The sequence below is a fragment of the Scyliorhinus canicula genome, chromosome 24 (assembly GCF_902713615.1).
Source record: "Scyliorhinus canicula chromosome 24, sScyCan1.1, whole genome shotgun sequence".
In the NCBI taxonomy this organism is placed as follows: domain Eukaryota; kingdom Metazoa; phylum Chordata; class Chondrichthyes; order Carcharhiniformes; family Scyliorhinidae; genus Scyliorhinus; species Scyliorhinus canicula.
The window spans coordinates 8,028,514-8,051,717 of NC_052169.1; the positions used below are offsets into that span (position 1 = coordinate 8,028,514).

Genomic DNA, 23,204 nt, shown 5'->3' on the forward strand with positions numbered 1-23,204 from the left:
GTGCTATTCGCTGGTGGCGGGATTCTCTAATTTCGCCGCTTGTCAACGGGATTTCTCATTGAAGCCCGCCCACATCGCCGGGAAACTCGCGGACGGAGGTGCGCTGCCGACGGGAAAGGTGGATCGCAACGGCCGGGGATTACCGGCTGTGGTTGCTCCATCCCAGATGCTCATTGAGTTCAGACTGTATCTATTGGTATGCCAAAGATTCTGCTATATGGTAACCTCCATTCTCCCACCCAGAGCATCTTCCTGTATTACAAGCTGTCCCAGTCACAAGTCAGTGAATGTGGAACTCGCTGTATTGCCTATACTTAAATTATTAGCATGATCATAGAATCTCTACAATGCAGAAGTAGGCCATTTGGCCCATTGAGTCTGTGCCAACCCTCCGAAACAGCACTGTAATGAGAACCATCCCCCGCCCTATCCCCATAACCCCACCTAACCTTTGGACGCTAAGGGGCAATTTAGAACGGCCAACCCACCTAACCCGACCATCTTTGAAGTGCGGGAGGAAACCAGAGCACCCGGAGGAAACCCACGCAGACACGGGGAGAAAATGGAAACTCCACACGGTCACCTGAGGCCGGAATTGAACCCAGGTCCCCGGTGCTGTGGGGCAGCAGTGCTAACCACTGTGCCACCGTGCCGTCCCTGCTTCAATCCTTCAACTCCAGCAAGGTCTGTGCTTCAATCCTTTAACTCCAGCAATGCATTACACCACCTCAACGAAACATAACAGGTGAGCACAGACTAAGGACTGACTAAACTTGCCAAAATAGTTGCTGCTTTAATATGCTCTAAATAGCCCTTCTGTAATCAACTTTGATGGTTTTTACTCATTCTTGGCAATCCACTTATCCATGGGAAGGTGGTGAACAGCTGCAGACAATGCAGTGCAGATACACAATGCTTTTTTCCCTTCTGTTTCATACAAATGAATGGCTTGCAGAGGGCAATTAAGAATCAACCACATTGCTGTGAGGTTGGAGTTAAATGTCGGTCAGCTTTGTGCCCCTGAAGGACATTTGTTAAACCAGATGTTTTTTAATGACAATCTGGTACTTTCAGGATCATTATTAATGAGGCTAGCGTTTTATTCCTGATTTAGTAAATAATTGAATTTAATTTTGCCCCCTGCTGCTGTAGTGGGACTCAGGTTTATGGATCCAGAGCATTAATCTGGGCCACTGGATTACAAGTCCAGTAACGTCACCGTTATACTAGTATCACACTGGAATGAAGTTACTGTGAAAAGCCCCCAGTTACCACATTCCAGTATCTGTTCGGGTACAGAGCGAGAATTCAGAATGTCCAATTCACCTAACAGCACGTCTTTCGGGACTTGTGGGAGGAAACCGGAGCACCCGGAGGAAACCCACGCAGGCACGGGGAGAACGTAGAGACTACGCACAGACAGTGACCCAAGCCAGGAATCGAACCTGGGACCCTGGCCTTTCAAACCTGCTCCAGGATTCAGTCAGATCACGGCTGATCGTCACCTGAACTCCACTCCACCCCCCCCTATCCTTATCCTTAACTTCCTTGATTACCTGAAGGCTCAAAAGTCTTCAGTATACCGAAAGACTAGCTCTCCAGGGTAAGGAATTTCAAAGAGATACAATCCTCTGAGTGAAGACATTTCTCCCGATCGCACACTTACCCCGTGACTATGACATTGCGGCCCGGGAAACTGGCTCAATAAGAGCCTCGGCTCATGGTAATTGCAAGCGCTAAGTCGAGGGGATGATACTAACATTTGTTTACTGATGCATGTGACCAAAGTTGTTCCTTTCTTTCAGGCTGCCTGAGTGTGTGAGCTCTGAAGAAGGTGCTTTTATTGAACCTCTTTCAGTTGCCATTCATGCGTGTCGTAGAGGACGTGTGAAACTGGGCAGCAAAATCTTGATCTGTGGAGCAGGTAAGCATCTGGGTTACTTATTCCAGATGTCATCAGCCATCGAATAGGTTTGACGATAACATATTCTGTGCACCATATCTATTTAAGTTACTCACAGCCAGCACAAAAACAAAGTCACCTTCCATCCTTATTTAATTCTTCAGGGCCCATTGGACTTCTGAATCTGCTGGTTGCCAAGGCAATGGGGGCGGCTCAAGTTGTGATCTGTGGTAAGTTGGGGGTTTTTTTTGGTCTTGCTCGATTCTCTTTGAGTGGAAGATTCCTGTGTGTCTTCTTTTTGTTCAGACCCCAGTAAAGCAGCCTCACTGCCCCCGAGCTGGGCATTGACCTCCTCCCCTGGATGAAAATGGCGAGGAGGTCCTAGTTTAGAAGAAAAAGTTCACTTATTGACAAATATAGGGAGTTGGGAGTCAAATACCCAACTCCATTCACCTGTTGACTTTTCAGATCTTTACCTGAACCTGATTTCTACTCATCGTAAAAGTAAAGTTAGTAAACTCACCACAGTCCCAGATGATCATAGGCTGCTTTCCCCTTGGAGGGGGGGGGGAGCTGACTGGTGGTGATTTAACCTGAGGATCACCACACCTCAGGCAAGGGGCAAGTTTGAGAGGGCAGGGCCTCATGATTAGCCTCAGCCAGTACGGGAATTAAACTTGTGCTGCTGGCCTTGCTCTGTATCACAATCCAACGGTCCAGACAACTGAGCTAAACTGGCCACCACTGTACCCCATTGAACCAGTACTCATTGTATCATGCTGGTTGTGGAAGATTTAGTTTTCACCATGTTGAAAATGTTTTAATGATTTTCCTTCTTCTAGCATCTTAAGGAGTGTGATGAGCCCTTTATAAAGGAGGTCTGCTGATGTAATGGGTAGTGTACCTACTGTCATAATACACACCAGTATATCAAGGTGCAGACACACACACTGATGGACATACAGTAGGACCAATCAACATGCATAACACCGCAGCCAATCACCAGTTAGAGCACACTCACTATAAAGACAGAGGGCATCAGTTTTCACGCTCATTCGGGATGCAGCCTTTCAGAAGTACAGAGCTTACAGCTTACAGCACAGATCCTCACCATGTGCTGAGTGAATAGACTGGTTAGGATAGGCACAGGTCTTTAGTTTAATCTAACATCGTGTTAACCCACAGTAAGAGTATGTTCAACAGTTTGTAGTTTAATAAAATAGTGTTGTACTATTTTAAGTGTTGGTGGCCTGTTTGTGTTCCACGGATCCAGAGCGCCCAACACATCACCTACCTCTGCTTTAAAGGCTCCAGGTTCAAGTCCCGCCCAGGACCTGACGGCCGAGGAAGGTGGCCAAACTGGTTGATTTTCGATTTGTAAATCCTTCCGCACGTGCCGATGGCAGGCAGTAAGAACTGGAGAGGTTCCTGGTCAGCCATGTGTTGGAGCAAGTGTGGATCAGGTTGGTGGTAACAGCACAGGGTTTGATCCCCTTTCCGGCTGGGCTGGTTTCTACACCTCCCTCCTTGCCCCCCCAGGGGTAGATGTCATGGCGCTGTGGATCCGACCTGTCTTGGGGCAGAGAACTGAAGGGGGTTTGCTTTATGCCAAACAAGCACCTCCGTTATATAAAGAAAAATGCCTTATGAGTCAGTCCATAATTCAACCCGTAGTCCTTTCCAGATTAAGACACAAAATTACTAATCAAGATATGATAGCATGGCACAAAAATAGCTCTTCATTGCAACAATTGCCAACTTCTCTTTAATATTGTGATTTTGAACTTCCTGCATTGCTCAGCGATGCATGTAACCGAGATACAAATCGAACACATGGGCCAGTAAATACTGAGCCAGGAAGTGTGAGTGAGCCACGTATGCAATTACAATGCTCCAATGTCCCCTTTGTCTTTTACAAGTGTTATTGAGTGCTCCGTCTGAAAATATCTCCACTCAAAATCGTCGCCCTGTGATGCACCATCAATCGGACACGAGGCGAGAGGTAGTTCCAAACGACAGGCTTTAATACACTAGATATGTGCCCGGCAGTAGACATACAGAGAAAGGCCGACTGCCAGCCGGTACGGGTTCTTATACCCCGCCTCGTAGGCGGAGCTACCTACCTCTCAGCCAATCGGCGGGGAGGCACATGTCTAGCCTCAGCCAATTGGCAGAGAGTCACATGACTTGCCTGGGCCAATGGGCAGCGAGTCTTCTGCACCAATGGCAGCTTCGTTCTAGGGTACTGTAATCTCCCTAGTCATACCTCCACACCCTGTCTTGAAGTTACAGAGAGCTTCGTATCTGAGCTTCCTGAAATCGGCCTTCCTCGTGTTAATTGAATAATTTTCAGTTCAGTCAGTTACGTTTCCTTTGAGATCGCATCTCCTCACCTTGCGGGGTCTTTCCCACCCACATGAACCCAAAATTATCCCATTTATCTTCCTACATAAAGACTTGGGAACAAAGATGGGGAGGTTTTTGGACACGAACAATAGCCTGGGCAGCACCGCCAATATAACCGTCTGCACATACCCAGCCAGTAACAGTGTGATGGAACCATCAATTCACCAGACACGTGTTTCTGATATGAATCTAGGCTTTAATCGACTTACTTCAGAGCCAGCCTGTTACCCGTTGATGAACTCTTAGTGAACTCAGGCTGACTCTGGACAAGGGTATTTATACAGCTGCACTAGGGGGAGGCATCGTGGGCGGAGCCAAAGGTGGAGCCCAGTACAAGTTCCTGAGTACTCCCAGAGCTACTCCCCCTAGTGGTAGGATAGCGCTACTGCGCTTACAAAGACAGTGTGAATTATCATATATATATATATATATATTACATTCACCACACAGTGGCAACACATCCCACCGCTTACAGTCCTCCTTCATTCCCTCCACCAATCGCACCAAATTCAATTTAAGCAGCTCCGCGTCACCTGTACCCCGAGAGTCCACCACCCAGAACGACAGCTGCCCAAGCCTCCACTCCTGCCCTCCAGCATTAATCGGGGACACCTCACCTCTCCCCATGTTCAATTTATACCCTGAAAAACAGCCAAATTCCCCCAGGATCTCCACCATCCTATCAAAACTGCCGACCGGGTCCGAAATGTATGACAGAAGATTGCCCGCATACAACGAGACCCCGTGTTCAACCCCATCCCACTCCAACCCCTCGACGCTCTGAGCAACACCTGGAGGAAACTTTGGGATTTTCCGGTGAATTGGAGATGGGTTTGTTTTCCTAGATTTATCAAGCACCCGACTGGAGAAGGCAAAGGAGGTGGGGGCTGATTTTACAATATTGGTGACGAAGGAGACACCGCAGGAACTTGCCCAGAAAGTGGAGGAGGCTCTTGGCTGCATGCCAGACTCCACCATCGAATGCACTGGTGCAGAGTTCTGTGTCCACGCTGGTATCTATGTAAGTACTGAATTAGATGGAATTACTATCCTTTTGATATAGCCAAGGCCGTAGCCCAGCTGTGCAGCATAAGAAGTAAGTTTCCTCTGGGCCAGGTCAATCCTGTGACAAACAAGTGGGCCAAAGCAGATTTTTTAAAAAATAAATCAGTTTTGGCACTGAATATGCAGTACAGCCCAGAAACAGGCCATCCAGCCCAACTAGTCTGTGCTGATTTTTATATTCACAGGCATCTTTCCATTCCATTTACCCTCATCTATCTCAGCCTGTCAGCCCATCTTTCTGTTCCCCTTTTCTCTCATGTACCCGTCTAGTTTCCTTTTGGAAGCAACACCCGCTCCCTGTGATGGCGAGTTTCACATTCTAACTACTCACTTGAGTAAAGAATCCCCCCCCCCCCCCCCCACTTATTCCCCTGTTGGACCTAGTAAGGACGACCTTGTATTTCTGGTCCCTGGTTCAGTGATGTTGCACAAACTGAAAGTCAGCAATCTTTGTGTCAGAAGCTAAGCTCAGAGTAAACTAGGCTTACATTAGCACTGCAACGAAGTTACTGTGAAAATTCCCCAGTCGCCACACTCCGGCGCCTGTTCGGGTACACCGAGGGAGAATTCAGAATGTCCAATTCACCTGACAAGCGCGTCTTTCGGGACTTGTGGGAGGAAACCGGAGCACCCAGAGGAAACCCACGCAGACACGGTGATGAACCATCAATCGAACGCGAGACGAGTTGCTGTACAAACGTTAGGCTTTAATAAGCTAGAAGTTAGCCCTGCGGTCGACTACAGTAAATGGACGACCGCTGGGCGTTCTGGCTATTTATACCTCGATCTGGAGGCGTGGTTAACTCAGCCTCTCGACCAATTGGAGAGCTGTCACATGACTGGTCTCAACCAATCGGTCGAGAGGCACATGACCGACCAGGGCCAATGGTAAGCCGGTGTTCTGCACCAATGGCAGACAGCTATGCAAATCATACCACCACACACGCCGGGTCCCTGGCGCTGTGAAGTGGCAGTGCTAACCACTGTGCTACCGTGCTGCCATAATATATAATAAATATACATGAAATGGGGTAAATTTAACTGGCGTGAAAATTCACAAGGGACTAAATTGGGTACAGATAAGACATGTCACTTTCGAGGTGCTTTATCGATCAGTAGTTCTGTGCCTTTATTGTTCAGAATTGCTTTTCCCTCCATCTTAGCTGATGCATGTGCTATTTCTCTTAGTCTACTCTCTCAGGAGGGACTGTACTGCTGGTTGGTCACGGCCCAGCTTTGGTCAGCGTGCCCCTGCTAAACGCAGCGATCCGAGAGGTTGATATCCGGGGAATGTTCAGATATTGTAACACGTAAGTACTGACACATTCCTCATTCCAGCAACAGATTGATTTCTCCAATCCTAGCCTTTAATGCTAATTTATGGGAATGTGATGACATAGCGGGTAGTGTCACTGGGCTAACCATCCAGAGCACCAGGCTATTGCACTGGGCACATGGGTTCAAATGCCACCACGGCACTGGTGGAATTTCAATTGAATTAATAAATAAATGTGGAATATAAAGCTAGTCTGTGCAATAGAACCGTTGAAACTGTCATGAGTTGTTGTAAAAGCGCACCTGGTTCGCTAATGTTCTATAGGAAATCTGCCGTCCTTAACTGGTCTGACCTACAAATCCATAACAATATGGTTGCCTGTTAACTGCCCTCCATAAAACACCATCAAATCATGACTGGGTTGGACAGAGGAGACAGGGAGAAGCTGTTCCCATTGACTCAGGAGTCCTAGTTCAAGATTCTCTTAACGTGCAGGTTCAGTCGGCAGTTAGGAAGGAAAATGCAATGTCAGCATTCATGTCGAGAGGGCTAGAATACAAGAGCAGGGGTGTACTTCTGAGGCTGTATAAGGCTCTGTTCAGACCCTGTTTGGAGTATTGTGAGCAGTTTGGGGTCACGCATCTCAGGAGGGATGTGCTGGCCTTGGAATGGATCCAGAGGAGGTTCACAAGAATTATCCCTGGAATGAAGAGCTTGTCGTATGAAGAGCAGTTGAGGACTCTGGGTCAGTATTCACTGGAGTTTAGAAGGATGAAGGGGGATCTTATTGAAACTTACAGAATACTGAGAGGCCTGGATAGAGTGGACATGGAGAGGATGTTTCCACTCGGAGGAGAAATTAGAACCAGAGGACACCATCTCAGACTGAAGGGAAGACCCTTTAAAATGGAGATGAGGTGGAATTTCTTCAGCCAGAGGGTGGTGAATCTATGGAACTCTTTGCCGCAGAAGACTGTGGAGGCCAAATCACTGAGTGTATTTCTGACAGATTTAGATAGGTTCTTGATTAATAAGGGGGTCAGGGGTTATGGGGAGAAGGCAGGAGAATGGGGAGAAGAAACATATCAGCCATGATGAAATGGCGGAGCAGACTTGATGGGCCGAGTGGCCTAATTCTGCTCCTGTATCTTATGGTCTTATGGTTTCACGGCAGAAGGATAGAGAGCGAGAGGTGATCGGCAAATGAAGCAATGGCAGCATGAGGAAAAAACACTTTGCAGCGAGTGGTTAGCATCTGGAATCGCTGCCTGAGAGTGTGTCGGAGGTAGATTCAAGTGCGATTTTCAAAGAGGGGATTGGACAATCAGCTGGAGATTTTTTTAAAATGCAGAGGTATGGGGAAAAAGAGAGGGGGTGTGGGACGAGGAGAGTTGCCCTCGCAGAGACTCTCTTCATTGCCCGATTGGATTGTTATCGGCTGTTGGTCAAAGTCTTTCATTTCCCCAAATTCACAGGGCGAGATTCTCCGCATTGTAAAGGCTGCCGTGGGACAGGCCGTGACCCACGGCAGCCTTCACGCCCACCTCCGGGGCCGATTCTCCCCCCCGGGCGGGGCTAGGAGCGCGGCCCCGTGCGTCACGGCGGTGCGGCCTTGACGACGGTCGTCAAGGCCGCACGTCAAGCGTCACGCCGGCTGACGCGGCCGATGACGTCGGCCGCGCATGCGCAGATTGGACACCGCAGTTGCCGTCTTTTCCCTCAGCTGCCCCGCAAGACATGGCGGCTTGATCTTGCGGGGCGGCGGAGGGAAAAGAGTGCGTCTGTTACGGACGAACGGCCCGCGATCGGTGGGCACCGATTGCGGGCCTATGCCCCCCTTGGCACGGCCGTGGTACTGCCGTGCCAATCGGGCCCCCAGATGCCCCAAATGGGCATTTGGCGCCCGTTTCACGATGGCAGCGAGCAGGTGTGTTTGCTGCCGTGTTGAAACGGGCGTGAAGGCCCGGCCGCTCGGCCCATCGGCCTCGGAGAATCGCCGCTCGCCGTTTCCGTGGGTCGGGCGTGGGGGGGGGGGACAGAATAGCGGGAGGGCATGAAAAATGTCGGGAGGTCCTCCCGCTATTCTCCCACCCGGCGTGGGGGGCGGAGAATCGCGCCCCTGATCTTTAACGAAAGCAAAATACTACGCATGCTGAAGATCTGAAACTTGAGCAGAAAACGCTGAATAGGCTCAGCAGGTCCGTCAACTCGCTGCCGGAGGAGGTGGTGGAAGCAGGGACGTTAGTGACATTTAAGGGGCATCTTGACAAATACATGAATAGGATGGGAAGAGAGGGATACGGACCCAGGAAGAGTAGAAGATTTTAGTTCAGGCGGGCAGCATCGTCGGCGCGGGCTTGGAGGGCCGAAGGGCCTGTTCCAGTGCTGTACTTTTCTTTGATCTTTGTGCTTTGTCAGCATCTGCGAAGAGAGAAACCCGCAAATCCGTACGACTCGTCCTCAGAAACTTTTAGAACTGGCAAAGAAAACTGTTTAAATAGTTTTTTTTAAACGTGCAATCTTTTAAGGCCCCTATGATTCTTCTCCCAGCTTACTCTCAGCGTTGTCCTGACAATGAATCTTTAATTCCTGGATGTTCCAGGGCAACCCTAGAGGATTGGCAACACTCCGCAATCAGAGAAATCGGAGTTAATATGAAGGTTTATAACAGGTAGACATTCATCATCTGTCGAGCTCTTAAATCCTGTTGGCTCGATATTAGAATAAATATTTTCAAGATATTTAGTACGGCATCTTGGCACATCTCTGTGCCATGCTCCACAAGACACGATGATTTGTGGAAAACAAACTTGGAAAATAGCTGGCTGCAAAGATTGTCTTCTTTTGCTCCTCAAATTGGGACCGGCGCGGTGGCACAGTGGTTAGATCTGCTGCCTCACAGCGCCGGGGTCCGGGGTTCGATTCCTGTCTGTGTGGTGTTTGCACGCTCTCCCCGTGTCTGCGTGGGTTTCCCCTGGGTGCTCCGGTTTCCTCCCACAGTCCAAAGATGTGGCAGTTCGGTGGACTGGCCATGATCGATGCGCAGAGTTACGGGGATGAGGCGGGGGAGTGGGCCCAGATAGAGTGCTCTTCCGGAGGGCCGGTGCAGACTCAATGGGCCGAATGGCTTCCTGCCAGGTAGGGATTCCATCCCGTGGATTCTATGAAGGGCACTTTTATCTATATCAGCGAACATCCAGTTTCGCCTCAGCCTCTGTTGCTCTAATGGCCTTGGGGTCAGCAGAACTCAGCTATGCTAGTGCTTCTGCTGTCAGATATATGGTGCATTTCAAGCAACGCACTCCAAGAACTGTGCACAGAATTGACCCCAAAATGAACATGATCCTATCACCAAGTGCACCGTCTTCTCTCTCTTTCTGTCTGTACATTCCAAAGGCATTGTTCCCTCTCTGCTTCATCTCCTCCCCCACCTCCTACATCCAATTGGCCTTCTTCTGACACCTTCACGTACAAACGTAGGATATGAGATACCTGCCCTTTACTTACTCCCGTAGATTTATACTGGGCCTCCAACACCCACTTTTTCAGCGTGAGATAAGCGGCTTTCAGATATTTCCTCGATTGGGTAAACTGTTCAAAATCCAGTCTTTTCTGCATCGGGAAGAGCAAATGCAGATTTTGCTCTTCATTCAACACTTTGCTGAGTTCCACCTTTTCTGCAAGAGCTACCTTTGTCTCAGCATATTAACTCTCCTACCCATTTACACTCTGACCTGTCTCTCCCATTGTGCTTGCATGTGATTCTAAAGTACAAACTGCAAGGCAACAGGAAATCTCTGAGTGCCGCAGTCTTTAGGTTTCTTTTCCAAAGCAATGTCTACAAATTCTACTCGAGGCCCAGATTTCCCATCTCTCTCTTTGTTTTCTTGAATGCCCACCATCCTCTCCCACTCCCTCAGCTTTTTTTTAGATACGTGGGTGGAATTTTCAAAGGTGTTGCACGCTTGAAAATCACGGAACTAGAGGTCATCTGGGACACCCGACATTTAGCGATTTTCGAAGTGGGGGTGGGGTGAGAGAATGCAGAGTCCGCTCACTGCCCATTAACAGCCCATTAAGCTCCTGAAGCAATTTGTTAAGGGGTCTGTCCGGTTCAAAATTAAATTTTAAAGCTTTATTTTGGCGAACCCGTCTGGGGTAAGCTAGTTAGTGCACATCATGAGGCCTGTTAAAGATGATCCGGCTCTGCTTTCAACCTGCTCCCCCCGGAGCCTCTTTGTGCTGGGGTGAGCGCTGGACCTTCTCATGAAATGAAAATGAAAATCGCTTATTGTCAGGAGTAGGCTTCAATGAAGTTACTGTGAAAAGCCCCTAGTCGCCACATTCTGGCGCGGCTGGTACGGGAATCGAACCGTGCTGCTGGCCTGCTTGGTCTGCTTTCAAAGCCAGCGATTTAGCCCAGTGAGCTAAACCAGCCCCTTCAATCCATTCCTTGACATAGGTAATCCTCTCTCCGGGTTTACGTGATCAGCAGTGGCACGTGAGGTTGTGGAATGTCCTGAAGGAAGTTAGCGATTAAAAGTATGTGGTCATTTCTGAATAGGTGGTTGCCTGAGAAGGGATCAAAAGGGACAATGAGACTAGGGTGGGGACCCGAGGAAGGTAAACAGCCTACTCCCGTGTTGTAAATTCTGCGCAAACTTTATTGTCTTGAAGTTCTTCAGAATAAATGGCCTCTTCGATAGGAATTTAGGTCTGCCAGTAGCCTGTAGAGAAAGTTGCAACCAACTTTTTCCTCGTTGTGCTCATTTGCCCCACTGCAGTCATTACTGTAAATTTTGCGGAAAGTGGATATTACTAGTTGAGTTACACAGAAGCTCTTGTGCCTCCTTTTGGTAAGATAAGAGCCTATCACAGCCTCAGGACTTCACAAAACGCTTTACAGCCAATGATGAAATGAAAATCGCTTATTGTCACGAGTAGGCTTCAAATGAAGTTACTGTGAAAAGCCCCTAGTCGCCACATTCCGGCGCCTGTCCGGGGAGGCCGGTACGGGAATACGAACCACGCTGCAGGCCTGCTTGGTCTGCTTTAAAAGCCAGTGATTTAGCCCAGTGAGCTAAACCAGCCCCATGTGATGTGATGCTTGAGAAGCATAGTCACTGTTGTAATCCCGAGAACTAGATATAACACTGGGAGAGAACGGGATCAAAGGCTGTGGGGAGAAAGCAGGATTAGACTTCACAGCCCTCTGTTTGATCATGTAAACACAGAGAGAGGATCACCTTCGTCAAGGAATGGATTGCCCTTTAAACAATCAAAAGGGGACTGATTTTCAAAGTGGGGTCGGGAACCAGGCACCCAGACGAATCCCGGGTTCCGACCCCATGGCCTCAGGTGGCATGAGTTGGATGATCGTGATAAATGGCGGAGCAGACTCGAAGGGCCAAAAGGCCTCCTTCTGATCCTAGCTTCTATGTATCATCCTCCCCGTGTGTGCGTGGGTTTCCTCCAGGTACTCCGGTTTCCTCCCACAGTCCAAAGATGTGCAGGTTAGGTGGATTGGCCATGCTAAATTGCCCTTAGTGTCCAAAATTACCCTTAGTGTTGGGTGGGGTTACTGGGTTATGGGGATAGGGTGGAGGTGTTGACCTTGGGTAGGATGCTCTTTCCAAGAGCCGGTGCAGACTCGATGGGCCGAATGGCCTCCTTCTGCACTGTAAATTCTATGTAATTCTATGTATCTATGTATGCAACCTCTTATGGGTCAGGGTTTAGAGAACCCCAAAGTGTATCATGGATTTCACCTGACCCACAAGTTTTACTAGATTGTGGTATGGGGAGCACATGGCCCACTCTACAGGTGTGGGACAGCAGAAATGGAAAAGTATTTTTTAAAGCAAAACAATGTTTATTCTATGAACTCAAGTTAACCTTTTTAAAACATGCAGTGAACATCTTAGCAACCATCAATTCAAATACAACCCCCAAAGAATACAACACTAAGTAATCCTTAATAATGTCCCAAACAACATCCAGAAGACAGAAGAAACACCTTTTAACAGAAGCACATCAGGTTTACATTCACTACTGCGAACATTTATAATTCTGAATTCACCAAATGATCAAGAGATAGTCTTTTCATGGCAGAGAGATCAACAGTACACCTGCTCTGTCTGGCTTCAGCTCCAACACTGAAAACTAAACTAAAACACACCCCGCAGCAAACAGCCTAAAACGAAAGTAAAAAGCTGACAGACGGCCTAGCTCCACCCACACTCTGACATCACTGATAAACACCCATTTCTTAAAGGTACATTCCTTAAACACCCATTTCTTAAACGTACTCTCACATGACAAACTCAGCAACCCAATTGTGCCTAGAAGGTCTTACAAGCTGCACTGTGATGTTATTCAGATAATCTGTCCTTTTTTTTAAATGACGGTTATTGAAATGGAAATAGTGATCAAAGCGCTGTGGTTAACTCCTCTACTCTTTTGAAAATAGTACTGGAGGGAAGGAGGGTGGGAAGGGGGTGAGGTTGGGGAGAGACAGCTGCCCACAGAGCAATAGTTGACACTGTAAGTGGCCATTTTAGCTGATGTAAAGTTTCGGAAAATCGGACAAATGACCGGACACAACCCCTTTTTCATTCCCCTAAGATTACCTGAGTGAAGGGAGTGCGGAGCTGGGCTTGAGCGCAGGGGAGATGCTGACAAAATCAGAAGCACAAAGGGACTTGGGAGTCCTTGTTCACGATTCTCTTAAGGTTGCCGTGCAGGTTCAGTCGGCAGTTAGGAATGCAAATGCAATGTTACCATTCATGTCAAGAGGGCTAGAATACAAGAGCAGGGAAGTACTTCTGAGGCTGTATAAGGCTTTGGAAGGCTCCATTTGGAGTATTGTGAGCAGTTTTGGGCCCCGTATCTAAGGAAAGATGTGCTGGCCTTGGAAAGGGTCCAGAGGAGGTTCACAAGAATGATCTCTGGAATGAAGAACTTGTCGTATGAGGAACGGTTGAGGATTCTGGGTCTGTACTTGTTGGAGTTTAGAAGGATGAAGGGGGAATCTTATTGAAACTTACAGGATACTGCGAGGCCTGGATAGAGTGGACATGGAGAAGATGTTTACAATTGTAGGAAAAACTAGAAGCAGAGGACGCAATCTCAGACTAAAGAGACAATCGTTTAAAACAGAGATGAGGAGGAATTTCTTCAGCCAGAGGGTGGTGAATCTGTGGAACTCTTTGCCGCACAAGGCTGTGGAGGCCAAATCACTGAGTGTCTGTAAGACAGAGATAGATAGGTTCTTGATCAATAAGGGGGTCAGGGGTTACATAAGAAGATGAGAACTAGGAGCAGGAGTAGGCCATCTGGCCCTTCGAGCCTGCTCCACCATTCAATGAGATCATGGTTGAAGTTTGGTGGACTCAGCTCCATTTTCCTGCCCAAACACCATAACCCATTATTCCTTTATTCTTCAAAAAAAACTACCTATCTTTATCTTGAAGTTGGGTTATGGGGGAGAAGGCAGGAGAATGGGGCCGAGAAAAATATCAGCCATGATTGAATAGCAGAGCAGACTCGATGGGCCGAATGGCCTATTTCTGCTCCTATGTCGTATGGTCTCTGTAGCCTTATAGTCGCAGGCCCAATTCATGTGTCCTTCGAGGGGGAGTGCTCACCTACCGAGGCCCCAAGGGATATGTACATGATCTCTGACAGGAAACCTCTTACTTGGGTAAGAGCAGTGGACGTTGTTGGGATAAGATGGGATTTATTGGCCCTTGTCTCTGCATTGGAAGCAGATTCCTAAAATAATGAGAAGCAGATTCCTAAAAGATGCGCAACCCACCTACTTACATCATGCATTATGACACCCAGACATGTGACAATAATAAAATGCACACGAGTTAATGTTTTAATGGAAAGGACACTATGTGCCTCACACAATTCATTTATATCTTGAAATTATTTCCATGAGTAATGCTGTTGCTATTTTATCAATAAATCTCTGACATGTTTCTCTATCCATTATTTCATTACAGTCAGCCAAGAGCTTTCTTGGGAAAGTTCCATCTGTTTGTAAAGAGCTGACTGCATGGGGAAATTTCTTGAAACATTATTGTTGAGTAATTTGGTATTTGGAGCCCAGGTTTTGGCCACCTTCCTATTCGCTGTTCCTGTCCTTCCTGTTTAAGCTCCATGCAAGTCAAATGCATTGAGACACTGTGAGAAATCAGACTGCAGAAAATCCCAAATATTTAACGCACTGTGCATGAGTATGAGCGTGTGTGGAGGATGGAATATTCTAGAAGGTTTCCCTTGAATAGTTGTGCCACTCCTTTGTGTGGAAGCTTCTTTTGCCTGTGCTCAGTATCGTCTGGTAGCGTTTCTTGCTTCTAGTTGTTCTAGTCAGGATTTCTAGTCGGGTGTTGGCTGTGGAGGTGCCACCCTTACCTCCAATCCAATCCAATCCAATCTCAGCCTGGAGGTTGCGGCTTCAGGTTCCACTATAGGGCCTTGAGTCCGAAATCTAGGCGGATATTTCAGTGCAGTGCCGAGGGAGTGCTGCTCGGTCGGAGGCGCTGGGCTGGATTCTTCGTTTCTGTGGCTAAGTGCCTGTTCGAACGGAGAATCTGCCGGAGGTTTACGTGATAATATTCAAGGTGAACCCCTTACCAATTCCGGTACCGGTGAGGGGCTGACCAAAACCCCCGCCTCCCATGCCGGAAACGGGCGGAGAATGGCCGGGTCCCGGGCAGCGCATGCGCACGGCTGACGACCTGCAGCGGTCACGGCGTACAACCCAATCCACCATCCGCAACCCCACGGTCTACCCCGGCCACCCCCCCCACCCATCCCGCCAGCCCTCGCAGCATCCCTCCCCCCCCCCCCACCACCACCACCACGGCCAGTGGCACGGATCCCGGCCGAGTAGGGCGGTGCTCGACGCAGTTTGCAGCCGCCACACCAGGTTCACAATTTGTGTGAGCACACGTGTCCCGCGCCATCGGAAACTCGGCCCATCGGGGGCGGAGCATCGCGAGTGGGCCGGCCGGCGAGGGGCCGGTGGCATCGCGATTGCGTGCGGCGCCCGTCACGATGAAGCCGGTTTGGAGGGGGCGGAGGCTCGCAAACTGGCATCAAACAGGCACCGGCCCCGATTCCGGCATCAGAATGGATTCTCCGCCCGATCGCTGATTACGATTTTGCCGTCAGGCAACGTAGAATCCCACCCACTGTCTTTCATTTAAACCTGTAACAGTATTAAACTGAGACTTTTATTTGCCCTACCAGGTGGATGTAAATTTTACGGATGGTTCTAAAGCTGCAGAGGGAGCGTTAGGGTAGTTCTGGCCTTTATTCCCATTGACCTCCAATGGGAGAATATGTGAACATGTTTAATCGGGCGCTGAGATGATATTGCAACGTTGCACTATTATCCCACACATACCCACAGAGGTGAGCACAAATTGAATGGCAATTACAGGTCCAGTTAGTACCAATAAGGGTGTTGTATCTCCATTGATAACCACTCAGCTGCCCCAATAATAATAATAATCTTTATTAGTGTCACAAGTAGGAGGCCGTTCGGCCCATCGAGTCTGCACCGGCCCTTGGAAAGAGCACCCTACCTAAGCCCACACCTCAAAGAACAAAAGAACAAAGAAAAGTACAGCACAGGAACAGGCCCTTCGGCCCTCCAAGCCTGTGCCGACCACGCTGCCCGACTAAACTCAAACCTTCTGCACTTCCGTGGTCCGTATCCCTTTAGTCCCATCCTATTCATGTATTTGTCAAGATACCCCTCAAACGTTACTGTCGTATTTATAACCAAAATACTTGAATTTGATCTGAAATATTAATTTAGAAAATGTGTGACTACTGTAATTCCTTTTGGATACTGTTTTGAATTAAACTTTTTACAGCATTACCAAACTTTTTTACAATATAAAAAGTAATATTGCACTGCAGAGCTGGCTAAAAAAAGCATTGTCCAGAATTTTCGAAAAGTAGATTTCATCTAGACAATAATTTATGCAAACCAAGGAGAGCACAATTTAAAGAAACATGCATAGAGCTATCAAATAGTTCTCTGATATACACAATCACTGTACTTAAAGGTGCCGCTGCCATTCTGCACAAAAAGATGCAAAACATATTCAAATGGATAATTAAATTTGGACCACTGATTTTCACAAATTTATTTTCAAAACTATTTTTGGTCTTTTTTTAAATTATTCTAATCATTTGAATGGAAGACAAAACCATTGTAAGTGCACCGAATAAAAATATGGGGCAGAATTCTCCGACCCCCCGCAATTCTCTGAGTCTCTGTTGTCTCAGGGTTTACGTCCGCGAAGGTGGGTCTCGCACACTGCTTCCTCCCGTCCTCTGGTCTGTCGTCACATCTTCTCTGTTACCTCTGCACCGAGTCTTCGGGAGGGAGGGTTCTGGGTGGTCGATCTTTATACCCCTCTTTGTGCCTCTCCAGAAAGTTCTCTTGCCCTTAGCCAATGTGGTCTCAGGGTGGGTGTTGCAACATCCAATGGAGTTGCCAATTGCAACTCTGCAGGACACCAGGAACCCACCCTCAGGGGTCAATCTCCACGTATATAGTCGGCACGCAACCTTACAATAATAATAATAATCAGGCCGCCCGCCCAAAATGATGGCCCGATACCAGAATTCTGATAGAATCTGGCGAGCTCTCCACCATGCATAAATTAGCACCTGGGCACTACTCCTAGCGCTAGCGGAATCCACTAGCGGGAGCACCTAGGGGCTGGTTTAGCACAGTGGGCTAAACAGCTGGCTTGTAATGCAGAACAAGGCCAGCAGCGCGGGTTCAATTCTCGTACCGGCCTCCCCGAACCAGGCGCCGGAATGTGGCGACTAGGGGCTTTTCACAGTAACTTCATTGAAGCCTACTCGTGACAATAAGCGATTATTATTATTAGACTCCGGAACAGAGAATCAAGAATGCGATTTGCCCAGTTATTTGCAACAGGGCATTTGGTGGAATAAATGTTTTTTTAATTTTATTTTCAGTTTGTTGCTTTGCACTGAATGTTAAATTTCAACCAATTGCCATGCTCTGTATTGGAGTCATCAGCAGTCTTAATACCTCTGATGTATGTCAGGCATATCTGATATACTCTCCATGCATTAAGCATTCCTTCCTTTTTCTTCTCTCTCTTTCATTGTACCCTGATATACCATCAATTGAACGCGAGACGAGTTGCTGTACGAAAGTAAGGCTAGATGTTAGCCCTGCGGTTGACTACAGTAAATGGACGACCGCCGGGCGTTCTGGGTATTTATACCCCGCCCTGGAGGCGGGGTTAACTCAGCCTCTCGACCAATCGGGGAGCCGTCACATGACTGGTCTCAACCAATCGGTCGAGAGGCACATGATCGACCAGGGCCAATGGTAAGCCGGTGTTCTGCACCAATGGCAGGCAGCTATGTTAATCATACCACCACATACCCTTCACATCTTTCTTCCACTCTCCCCTTTCTTGCAGGGTGCACTTCCAAGTTCAGCGACCATTCTGAATACAGGAAGATAAGCAGCAGATACTGCTTATAGGCTTTGTTGCACTTGTGCTGGGCAGGCAGGCAGAGAAATGCACTAGACAGGCAAGGGAATTAAGTTTTTAAAAAAAAAAATTTTTTATTGAAATTTTTACAAAATATAAACAACTCAACTCTATTAACAAAACAACCGCGGTAACACCCCAAGAACAATTCCCACCCAACTTTAAAAGCAACTACAAACAAAAGAAAAAAACAAAAGAACACCCAACATCAAAAGGGAAAGAGATAACACCCGCCACATCCCACAAACCCATGTACACAGTTCTCCCCCCCCCCGATCCAACCCCCCCCCCCCCCCCCCCGAGTTGCTGCTGCTGTCGGCCTATTTCCCTACCGTTCCGCCAGGAAGTCCAGAAAAGGCTGCCACCCCCTAAAGAACCCTTGTACTGATCCCCTCAGGGTAAATTTCACCTTCTCCAATTTAATGAACCCCCCCCATATCATTGACCCAGGCCTCCACGCTTGGGGGCCTCGCATCCTTCCACTGAAGAAGAATCCTCCGCCGGGCTACTAGGGACGCAAAGGCCAGAACAACGGCCTCTTTCGCCTCCTGCACTCCCGGCTCCACTGCAACCCAAAAATTGCGAGTCCCCAGCCTGGCTTGACCCTGGATCCCACCACCCTCGACACCGTCCTTGCTACCCCCTTCCAAAACTCCCCCAGCGCTGGGCATGCCCAAAACATATGGGCGTGGTTCGCTGGGCTCCCCGAGCACCTAGCACACCTGTCCTCGCCCCCGAAAAACCTACTCATCCTCGTCCCAGTCATGTGGGCCCTATGCAGCACCTTGAACTGTATGAGGCTAAGCCTCACACAGGAAGAGGAGGAATTCACTCTCTCCAGGGCATCCGCTCACGTCCTCTCCTCACCCGGCTCCTCTTCACATTTACCCTTCAGTTCCTCCACCGAGGCCTCGTCTACTTCCTGCATCACCCGGTATATGTCCGAAATCCTCCCTCCTCCAACCCACACCCCCGAGAGCAACCGATCCCGCACCCCTCGTGGGGGCAGCCAGGGGAACCCCTCCACCTGCTGCCTGGCAAACGCCCTCACCTGCAAGTACCTAAACATGTTCCCCGGGGGGAGCCCAAACTTCCCCTCTAACTCCCCCAAGTTCGCGAACCTCCCTTCCACAAACAGGTTCCTCAACCTCCTAACCCCTGCCCTGTGCCAGCCCAGGAATCCGCCATCAATGCTCCCTGGGACAAACTGATGGTTCCCCCGTATCGGGGCTTCCATCGACCCCCCCCCCCCACTTCTCCCCATGCCGTCTCCATTGCCCCCAAATTTTGAGGGTAGCCGCCACCACCGGGCTCGTGGTATACCTCGTTGGAGGGAGCAGCAACGGCGCCGTTACCAGCGCCTCCAGGCTCGTGCCCACACATGACGCCGCCTCCATCCTCTTCCATGCTGCCCCTTCCTCGTCCATTACCCACTTACGCACCATTGCTGCGTTGGCAGCCCAATAGTACCCACAGAGGTTGGGCAATGCCAGCCCCCCCCCCCCCCTAGCCCTGCCTCGTTCCAGGAACACTCTTCTCACCCTCGGAGTCCCATGCGCCCACACAAATCCCGTGACAGGCAGGGGAATTAAGTTATAGAACATTCCTGTAAAATATTTTGAAAGGCATGGTGGTTGGTGCGAGGATCTAAAAGGGAAAAGCACGCCAAGATAAATCACAATTTCTTAAATATGAATACTATATAACAGATTTGTTATGGTTGGATTTAATCTTAGTTGTACACAGGAAGGCACAGCAAGTTTCCTGGCTGATGCAGGAAGCACAAAGCAATGCTGGATGACTCCCTTCCTGAGCCACTTTCCCCAGTCCCTCCCTCCACCTAGATAATCTGATCAAAAATGACAAACCTGCCCCCCCCCCCCCCCCCCCCCCCCCCGAGGGAAAGCCCAAGTGTGAATGTCAAGCAAGATTAGGATTCCTTTGAATGTGGTTACTTAGTTGATGGAACAGCTCTATGATGTTGAAAATACCAAGGGTTCTTAGACTTTCCTAAACAATTCATACAATTTGGGCAGCACGGTAGCATTGTGGAGAGCACAATCGCTTCACAGCTCCAGGGTCCCAGGTTCGATTCCCGGCTTGGGTCACTGTCTGTGCGGAGTCTGCACATCCTCCCCGTGTGTGCGTGGGTTTCCTCCGGGTGCTCCGGTTTACTCCCACAGTCCAAAGATGTGCAGGTCAGGTGGGTTGGCCATGATAAATTGCCCTTAGTGTCCAAAATTGCCCTTAGTGTTGGGTGGGGTTACTGGGTTATGGGGATAGGGTGGAGGTGTGGACCTTGGGTGGGGTGCTCTTTCCAGGAGCCGGTGCAGACTCAATGGGCCGAATGGCCTCCTTCGGCACTGTAAATTCTATGTCTAATTGCACTGTTTTATTTTACATCACTTATATTACATTAGATTGAGGAGATTAAATATGAAGAAACACTTGCAGAGTTTATTATGAGGAAATGCTGTGTGCCAGCTAAACTAATGGTTACAAAAGACTGCTGTGAGGAGCAACCAGCAACAATTTCCGTTCTGAGCACAGCATTCATCTGAATCCCGATGCACATGAACAAATTAAAGAGGCCTCTGATGCAATACTAATGATCTCCCATGGGATCACCTTTCAGTGATATCATTCAAACTTCAAACAGACCCAAGGCTGTTCAGTTACACACTTTGGAAATAGTCTGTACAGGTAGCATCATTTTGTTATTGAGCTGATACATACTTCGGGCGTTACTTCACCTTTGAGAGTGGTGCTGTAAGAACCTTGATATATCATTCCAAGAAAACTCCACCAAAAGGCAGACTGGTTCATACAGTCAGCAGGCAGGGCAGGAAGGCAAATGCTGACTGAAATGGTCAAACCCTGTCAAGGATCACTGAACTGATTAGTGAAGCAATACGAAGAAAAGTGACCCTTATTATATGACCGTACACATTTCAATTAAATGGATTGCACGCTTGAAAAATGAGAGAATGAGTATAGCAGTCCCTGACAGCTAATTGCATGAAAAATACATTAATGTATAGTCTTGCAGACTATTCTAGCCTTAGCAATAAGACCCGGTCAAGTACAAATCTTTTCTTCTTACTTGCTCATGGCTTGAGGCAAGGAACGAGGGTGCAATCCCCACCCCATGGTGCCCTATGCTCTCCCCGGGCCCCCGGTCACAGTGGTCCTAGATCTGGGGGGGGGGGGGGGGGGGGGCCCTCTGCATACCACGTGCAGGTGATGGGTGAGGACGCGCTGTCAGACTGTGGCATAGATTGAGGAGCAGCAGAGCTTTCCTCAAAACGAGTTATCATCAGCCTTCTTCCTTGGATAGTGACCTAGAGGCATTGTGGACGCAGGCCCATCACCCTGGAGTGATGTTACACAGACCTTGGGAGACTGGAACAGGGTGGTTGGTGGGGGGGGGGGGGGGTGGGGGGGGTGGGGGTGGGGGGGGGGAATGGTTGGGGGGGGGGCGGAGGCAGGTCGTGAGCGGGGAGGGAGGAGCGGGAGGGGGGGAGGGAGGAGCGGGAGGGGGGATGGAGGAGCGGGAGGGGGGGAGGGAGGAGCGGGAGGGGGGATGGAGGAGTGGGAGGGGGGACGGAGGAGTGGGAAGGGGACGGAGGAGCGGAGGGGGGAGGGAGGAGCGGGAGGGGGGATGGAGGAGCGGGAGGGAGAGGGAGGAGCGGGAGGGGGAGGGAGGAGCAGGAGGGGGGATGGAGGAGCGGGAGGGGGGGGATGGAGGAGTGGGAGGGAGGATGAGGAGGGGAAATGGGTGTAAGTGGAGAGGGGGTGAGATGACGGACGAAGGCTCGTCCTATAAAGAGGTGGGCATGGTAGACGGCCTCTCTGGCCCTCCAGGCATGCCGGATCCTGGCTGCCACCGCATGCCCTCCATCCACGAGCTGCTCTCGCAGGTCCTCCCCAGGCACGTCCGCCAGCCTCACCTGGCCCGGCCACACCTTGTCCCCCTCCTCTTCACCGGCAGCCCACTCACCCCCGCGGATTTCCCGACGGCGTGGGGGTGGGCCCACAATGGGAAACCCCGGCGTCCACTCTGCCGGGACGGAGGATCACACTGCCGGCGGGGGGGGTGCTGCAACGGAAAACGGGTGCGGCCGGACGGAGAATCCCGCCCATTATCCGGGAACGCTATTTTCAACTTGGGCCTGCGCTGGATCTCATCCCCCACAGGATTTTTCAAGTCAAACCATTAGAATTTGAGAAAACAACTCAGAAACCAGCACATGGAATGTGGAGAAAAAGTGTTGTGTTCCAGGGAATATGAAACATGTTTTTGCACTAGTCTGTGTTGGGCAATACTTGTAAATAGCCATTAGTGGGGATGATGCAACTCACCCAGTCTACTGTTCAACATTACTTTCTTTAAATATTTTCCTTCCCATGGTTAATTTGCTCAGTCATTAAAACTCACGGTAGCATGGTGGTTAGCATCAATGCTTCACAGCTCCAGGGTCCCAGGTTCGATTCCCGGCTGGGTCACTGTCTGTGTGGAGTCTGCACGTCCTCCCCGTGTGTGCGTCGGTTTCCTCCGGGTGCTCCGGTTTCCTCCCACAGTCCAAAGATGTGCGGGTTAGGTGGATTGGCCATGCTAACTTGCCAGTAGTGTAAGGTTAATTGGGGGGATTGTTGGGTTACGGGTATACCGGTTACGTGGGTTTAAGTAGGGTGATCATTGCTCGGCACAACATCGAGGGCCGAAGGGCCTGTTCTGTGCTGTACTGTTCTATGTTCTATGTTCTATGTGGGGATAGAGTATATAGTTGATTTGATGCAGATGACTTGTTTCATGTGTTGGACATGAACACTTAATATACTTAGATAGCGTGACTTTGATTACAATTCTCTAAATCAGATAACAGTTAAAGTATTGAATCAAAGTAATTAAACTTGATGACATCGCACTGTGCGGTTTTGTCAAGGTCAGCAACATGAATAGGACATTGAAAAGTGCGCCAAGTGC

At 49.2% G+C, this 23,204-nt stretch overlaps 1 protein-coding gene across 2 annotated transcripts in view; it reads left to right on the forward strand.

Annotated features, from left to right (window-relative positions):
- Window positions 1–23,204, forward strand: part of LOC119956918 (sorbitol dehydrogenase-like) — a 50,128-nt gene that overhangs the window by 22,913 nt on the left and 4,011 nt on the right. For both annotated transcript variants that reach the window (XM_038784489.1, XM_038784488.1), the window contains exons 5-8: window positions 1,806–1,924; window positions 2,068–2,133; window positions 5,155–5,330; window positions 6,563–6,684. In XM_038784489.1, coding sequence (XP_038640417.1) covers window positions 1,806–1,924; window positions 2,068–2,133; window positions 5,155–5,330; window positions 6,563–6,684 — 483 coding nt within the window. The remainder of the gene's footprint in view (window positions 1–1,805; window positions 1,925–2,067; window positions 2,134–5,154; window positions 5,331–6,562; window positions 6,685–23,204) is intronic.